The sequence below is a fragment of the Babylonia areolata genome, chromosome 1 (genome assembly GCF_041734735.1).
Source record: "Babylonia areolata isolate BAREFJ2019XMU chromosome 1, ASM4173473v1, whole genome shotgun sequence".
Classification (NCBI taxonomy): Eukaryota; Metazoa; Mollusca; class Gastropoda; order Neogastropoda; family Buccinidae; genus Babylonia; species Babylonia areolata.
In genome coordinates this window covers 83,084,467-83,091,919 of record NC_134876.1, presented here as the reverse complement: position 1 = coordinate 83,091,919, position 7,453 = coordinate 83,084,467, and the positions used below count along the sequence as shown (strand labels likewise).

General features: G+C 38.1%; 1 protein-coding gene across 2 annotated transcripts in view; it reads right to left on the bottom strand.

Annotated features, from left to right (window-relative positions):
* Window positions 1-988: 988 nt before the first annotated feature.
* LOC143293856 (uncharacterized) overlaps window positions 989-7,453 on the bottom strand; it is a 21,735-nt gene continuing 15,270 nt past the window's right edge. Inside the window, exons 9-11 of one of the 2 annotated variants that reach the window (XM_076605151.1) lie at window positions 6,644-6,710; window positions 5,902-6,034; window positions 989-2,509 (exon numbers count right to left, since the gene is read on the bottom strand). In XM_076605151.1, the coding sequence (XP_076461266.1) occupies window positions 2,398-2,509; window positions 5,902-6,034; window positions 6,644-6,710 (312 nt within the window). In that variant the 3' untranslated portion in view covers window positions 989-2,397. Of the gene's footprint in view, window positions 2,510-5,901; window positions 6,035-6,643; window positions 6,711-7,453 lie in introns of those variants that run through there. The other variant, XM_076605160.1, reaches the window with a different exon arrangement.

The window sequence follows — 7,453 nt, the reverse complement described above, 5'->3', positions numbered from 1 at the left end:
CACTTCAATGACTACCTGAAAGCTTCCCTTGGGGCTTGTTGCATTCCCATCCCCAGGTAGGAAACCCTTGCCGATGATCACAGCGCCTAGTGACTGGCTGTGTACAAGGGAGTTCTAGCGTTTGAGAGGCATCGTCAGGACCTTGACTAGAAGAGTCAATCCAACAAAAAGAGACAATACCTATCATCTGCTATTGCCTGCAGCTACATTTGTGTGGATGCCATTGTACTGCATTATCTGTGGAGTCACTGACATCTTCATTGTTTTTGATGGACTTCCATAAGAGCCAAAAGCTGGACAATAGATATCCAAATATAAAATAAGCTGCCTCTGCATGCCCATATCCAGAAATCAGTGTGCTGTGGGATCTTTTAGGAAGACTGGGACCACACGGTGAGTCAAGTACACTACCCTGCTTCGTGAGTGCATCTTCAAAAGCGCAGTTTGAATTTCCTGACTGGCACTGTATTTCTTAGGTTTGGTTGATGGTGGTATATATATTGTGCATCTCCATTACAGTATATTGTTATTGTTGCCATCCATCGCCTTAAAAATAAAGATGCTGCTCTCAAAAGGGCAGATTTTGACTGGCCATGGTGCTATAATCGTTTCACAAGATAGATGGTTGCCAATCAGAAATGCAGAAAAAAGTCCCATATTCAAAAGCCTTTCATGTCCTGCTCTAATGTTTTGATTCACCTTCACTTCCATGCCGGTTGTCAAAACCTTTAGATGCAAGGAATTGTCGGAGGGATGTATGAGGATTGGTGTTCAGTGCAATGAAGAAATTTTTCCTGTGTAGTCTGTCCTGTGGCATGTGGCCTCACACCAACCTGTGACAGTCCAGTGATGATGTAGGTACTACAACTGTTCCAATCAAGGTGTAGCTGTGTCTGGTATGGCACAAAGGCGCAGCAAAAAAATAAATACTAAAAAATAAATTAAAAAGACAGACCATTCAAAGTGGAAAGAAATATTTTATTGAGACTCGAAATAAAATACAAGTAAAATATTACAGTAACAATATTTTGCATCTTTAATATACAGCAGCCAAATGGACCAAGAAGGAAAAATCTTGGTCCAGTCCCAGAGTAAAATTGAGAAAATCAACAGAATTAGACTTTTGAAATACTGCACTCATGCAAACACACACACACACACACACAAACACACAAATGCACCATCTCTGGGCAGAGATGGGGGCTTTCTTTCAATATTTGGGGGTATATTAGCATTCTGTAAAAGAAACAAAACTTGTGATTGAACAATATCCATAAGGCTTTTGTTCTTTTACGTCTACTAAGGCATCAGTGGATAAACTTACTTTTTGTCTGCTGTATATCATCATCCTTTGAAATAAATGATAAAACTGGAATGAAAAAATGAGAGTTCAGAACCAGTGATCTGTGGATTCTATTAAAATCATGTCCATGATAAACATGTTCATGTCGCATTCATTCCCTATCATTCTGGGTGGGGGGGGGGGGGATTTTTCACCACAGAGAATATTTAGATTTTACTTAAAAGTCACATATATACACACATGCACACATTTCATCTAAAACGTCCATAAAACAATACAGTAAAACACAAACACACTTCCCTATGAGAAAATTACCTGCACCATCTGTTTTAGCATGATCCAATAATTATATACAAAGAATGAAAGAGAAAAATAGCACTGGAATCTTAAAGTTTATTCTCCAGTCTTTCCATGGCTTTTTATACATAGATCAATTATAAATACACCAGGAATCAAGATCCCAGACTATTAAAACAATGGCCTTAAAATGACAAAGTGCCTCAATTATGCTCAAATGTTGCAAATAAAAGGGGCAGACTGCTGCTTTCATATCTCAGAAGGAAGCATTTTCAGTCTGTACAACACAACCAACTGTTATAGTAAGACTCCATTACGAAGTTATGGAAGACAGGGTCAGGCTAGACACCACATACACAGAGCACACACACACAATGGGCACATTATCACACCCACAATGGGCACATTATCACACCATCTATAACATTCATATTGTGGATAGGAGTGGCAGGATACTCAAAACTTTTTTTCTGTGACAATCTTCTTTCTTCAAATGAATGAAATAAATGACGCTTAAATTGTTCAAGCCTTCAGTTATATAATTGATTTTGATAGTGTCTGATCAAGTGATTATTACATAAAGGAAACAGCTTACAAAAAACATGTTTGGAAAAAAAAGTAATAAAAGAAAATGGGGCAATACATTTTAAATCTTCATGACAAGACACGAGTGCTTTCATAAAGCATGCCAAGCCCCAAACAGTACATCTTCATCTGAACGCCCACTGTCTTCCCCATTCTCATCCACAGTTTGACCAGCTTGAATGGCTCCTTCTCTGATAGCCTTGTAAATCCTTTTAAATGTAGCTTGTGAATGCACAAGGCTGTCTCCACTCTATTCCAGTTTCAACTGCTCCTTGATTGGCTGAGCTTGTCACCTGACAGTCTTGCAAATCCTTGTAAATTCTCCTGGAAGTGAAACAGGTGTACCACATGATTATTGGCCAACAACCTAAAAGACATGGCAGGGTCAGAGAGGGAGAAAATAAAAGGACAGGGAGGCATGGGGGAAGAGGGGAGAAAAAAAAGAGGGGAGAGAAAGATAATTTTTTCAAATTAAGTCACATTGTTTTCAGCCAAGTTCACTGTGATGGCCATCTGAAGGGTTTTAAAACAAGATTTATACTGTGCAATACTTAACCTCATTTAAAAAGAAAAAGAAGAAGAAAGTAGCTGCAACAAATAATAATAATAATAATGGTATTTATATAGCACTGAATCTTGTGCAGAGACAAATCAAAGCGCTTACGCACCATTCACACGCATGCATAACTCTAAAACTGGAGAAACTAAAGACAAGGAAGAAGCAGGGAAGGCCTGACTTGAAAGAGCTGAGTGTGGAGACTTGACGAAGCAAAAGAGGAAGTTCATTCCAATTGCAAGGTCCAGAGACAGAGAAAGAATGGTGGCAAACAGTCAAGTGTTTGAATCTTGGTATGTGTAAACAGAGTGGATCCAAAGCCGATCGTTGTGAGCAAGATGGAGAGTAGAGGTGAAAGCAGCCACAGAGATAGGAAGGGGCAGATTTGTGACTACATTTATAACACAGAGTGCTGATCTTGTACTTTATTCTGTGTGAGACCAGGAGCCAGTGGAGATGTTGCAAAAGAGGAGTGATGTGCTCAGATCTTTTCTTGTTGACAAGTTGGGCAGCAGAGTTTTGTATGTGCTGAAGGGACTGAATGGATGAACCAGACAAACCAGACAATAGAGAGTTACGGTAGTCAAGGCGAGAGAGAATGAGAGAAACGACAAGTCTAGATGTTGTGTCAATGGACAGATATTTCCAGATGGAACTGATGCGCCACAATTGACAGTAGCAGGACTGACATGTCTGACTGATAAATTTTTGCATGGACAGTGTGTTGTCAAGGACAATGCTGAGGTTCCTGACTTTTAACTGGAAAGAGGGATCGATGTACTGCCAAGTTTGATTGTGTCAGTTCTGATGGAAGAGAGTTTTTGTTTAGTTCCTATGTTGTTTGAGTTTTGTCCACGTTCAATTGTAACTTATTTAAAGTCATCCAGTTTTGAATGTCAAAGAAGCAGTTGGATGTTTCTTGCAAGAGCAACAACAGTTTTTCAGGGGTATCCCTCTTCTGGAGTTGAGTGTCATCTGCATAAGAATGATGACTGACATTATGGAGGTTGATAATTTCACTGAGAGGAGCAGTGTACAGTGCGAAGCGCACTGGGCCTAAAACAGATCCCTGTGGGACTCCATGTTCGATTTTAACGGGTTCAGACTGGAAATTATTCACAATGACAGACTGGAATCGACCAGTGAGATAAGATTTGAACCAGTTTAGAACAGTGCCGTTGATACCAAATGTAAAACAAGAGAGGCAAGGCCTTCAAGACTCACTTGTAATACCCTTAAAAAAAAAAAAATCTAATCGTTAAAATGTGTTCTGCATTAATCATAAAGCTTCGGGTTAAAAAAGATAAAAAAATAAAAATCCTAACCAGATTCGAACCCCGCATGTTCGGGTGAGAAGAAACTGCCTTATCCATTACACTATCGTGGCTCCTTAACTGACGTTCTAAAATTTAACATTTGAACATACTTTTTTAAAGGGCAATAAATCAATTGCGGTATTCGCAGTGAGAACGCTGTTTAAATCATATTATTCTGGTGTATCTTGGGCATTCAAAAAATCTTTAAGGGCAATAAAAAATTCTTTTTAATGGCTATCGCTGCAATCACACTGCAACATTTAGCCGTTTTCACTAGATCTAGATAGATGTACAAGTTTAGTTACACCCGCCGGGAATGTAGTACGACACGGTCGATTCAATTTCTCTTTTATGTTCATTCTAGTTTTATAGTTTTAAAGTTGATATGAAAATTTAGTATTTTGTTAAACTAATAACATGTAGAGCCAAGTACAAGTACTTCTAAACGTCGTAAGAAGTGAAAAGGACTTCATTTTGAGAAAAGCTAAGACTGGAAATTTTTGCGTTTAATCGTGATCAGTTCAAGGGTATTAACTCGCATGGTTTACAATTTTTAACTGTGAACTCCGACTGATTCTGCGGATATTTTTATGGCAGTTTGGGGCATAATCCAGTAAGTGATGAGGCATTCACAAATCTTTCTCTGAATAAATATTTAACAGTCTCCTTCTCCAACTTTCCATCACATCTTATCGTGTATTGTCCATTGAATATAGGATTGACCGGGCAGGTCAACAACTTGAAACAAAATGGCATCATTCGCGTTCGCGAAGAATATGAGCACGCGCTTTGAATGTGTATAAATATGTGTACGCAATTGATTTTTGCCCATATAATTTCAAAATGTAATGTTTAAGATGAGAAAGATCAGTTTAAAGCAAATTAAGTCCCCTAGCATTAATTACAGATTAATTTCCCTTTTTTACTATCTGCACCAAAACGTTTGCAAAATAAATAAAACTTCCATGCTTAGCAAAAGTTCCTGTTTGAACAAAAAATGATAATAATGACTGCTCTTGTTGTTGTGTCAGAACATCAGATCAAAGTGCCAAGTTTAGAGAATACAAAAAATATAAATATAACAGTAAATGCAGTTTGCATATAATTTGGCTTCTTTTTTTATTTTTTTGTGCCCATCCCAGAGGTGCAATATTGTTTTAAACAAGATGACTGGAAAGAACTGAATTTTTCCTATTTTTATGCCTAATTTGGTGTCAACTGACAAAGTATTTGCAGAGAAAATGTCAATGTTAAAGTTTACCACGGACACAGGGACACACAGACATGCACACACACACACACAGACAACCGAACACCAGGTTAAAACAGACTCACTTTGTTTACACACACAAAAAAACAACAGAAGTGCCTTACAGGCTGAAAATGACAGTACTGAATATACTGAACGGTGGGGTTTTTTGTTTGTTTTTTAATGAAAACTTTTTTTTCCAAAATCAATAAGCATTTGTATGTACACAAAGTAAACATGTACATGTGTAGGTTTTATCTCTCTTTTTGTGTGTTAACACAGATAAATACACAAAAAGGCTAAATCAAAAGACAAATATGTTCATTGGGCTTAATTTCAGAGCAAAAAAAAACAAACCCAAAACAAACACATATGTAAAATACGGCCATACTGAACAAGGACTGCATTTCCACACTTGAAAAAAAAGTGACTTGTCATGACTGTGTACATGCATTTTCACCATCCTTTTCCCTATCTATCAGCTCCAATTCACACGTTTTCATGCTGGATAACACATGATCTGTGTGACATTACATCTGGGTGGATACCGGTATCACAATCAGGACAAAAATTGAGACAATATGGTATGACTTACGAATGGATGTAGAAAAAAATGTATCCACTTTTCTTTCGTTGCTCAAGCAGGTCATTCTCATCAGCTTCGTTCACATCTGTGTCGTCACAAGTGTACCATTTCCCCTTCTCCATCACATCTGAACAGTAATGTCCTGGTAAAAAAAACAAGCATTTAACATTTCTTCCATCATGAAGAAAAAAAGAAAAACAAAAGATAAAGAGAAAAACAGAGAGACCAAGAGATAGGCACACAGAGCAGCAGACAGACAGACAGAGAAAGAGAGAGAAAGGTATACATCTTGTTGACTATGAAGGTGATCTTGAAAGCATATCTCCCACTTTACATCTTAATGAAAACCATACTTCCACTTAAAAATGATTTATAAAAAAAAAAACAATAACAAAAAATATATATTCCATATCTGAAGCCTTTTGTTTGCCTTTACTAAATGAACCAGTGCAGTAAATGTATCAAAAAGCTAATTATGCCAAATTGTTATTCATGAGGAACCATTCTTTCCTTTCACACATAGAAGGTAATGCATTCTCCTTCTCCCCCATCCCCCACATGCTCAAAAATAACACAAACCTGTAAAACCTGAACTTACATCTGCTCTGTTAAGTAGAGAACATTCTTTTATACTCAAGCCTGAATGAATTTCTAATCATCTTGTTTGAGCAAAAAACATAAAAAAACATATGAACAAAACAACAACAAAGAGACACATACAACACAAAGGAAGAAAAAAGACCATGTTTACCACTGTTGCAAGACCATCCATAGTGGTTCAAAATGCTCACCAGTCGATAATCCTGTGAGGTGCCTTCCTGCACAATGTTACACAACTCTTACACTGCCATGAAATCAGAGCACTGTCAAACATCTCAGCTGATATCAATCACAGTATAATTTTTTAAAGCATAACGAACGAAAAGAATGAAATACTGGTGACAAGCAGCATACCGCATTTCAACTTGTTATCATCGTCGTCATTGTTTGTTCTAAGTTTGCCCAATCTTTCATGTTTCAGTGATCTAACATCATGCTGCTGATCCTGAGCCCCCTTTAAAGCCACCTCATGTGTCCATCCCGTACGACACAGCATTCGTTTCCAAGTTGGGATTGAAAATCAGCTGTCATTCTGCACCTGGAATGAACTGATGCACGTTATCATGCTTACATTCTGTGCGTATGTGCATGCACATCTACACGCAGAATGTGTGATAGTTGTGTCAGGACAGTAGAGGAGGAAACTACTGTCCTGATTATATGGGCAAGAATTTGATTGTAGCAGAGAGTGTTGTGCCCAAGTCACATTTCCACTCTCTCGGCCAAGAGGGTTTTACGATAGTCGGCGTTGGAATAGTTCCCAAAGGCCAGCTAGCCCCCAAAGCTGCAATGCAAAGAGCCAGTGCTATGATGCCTCTTGGTTTTGAGAGTCACAGTCTTTCACAAAAGACTAAGCTTCTTCCCACTGCAGTGGAGAAACCACTGATCACAGTGCACACAGACTGTAAAGCATGATACAAACATACATAAAATCATTCTATGAGTGTGTGTGTGTGTGTGT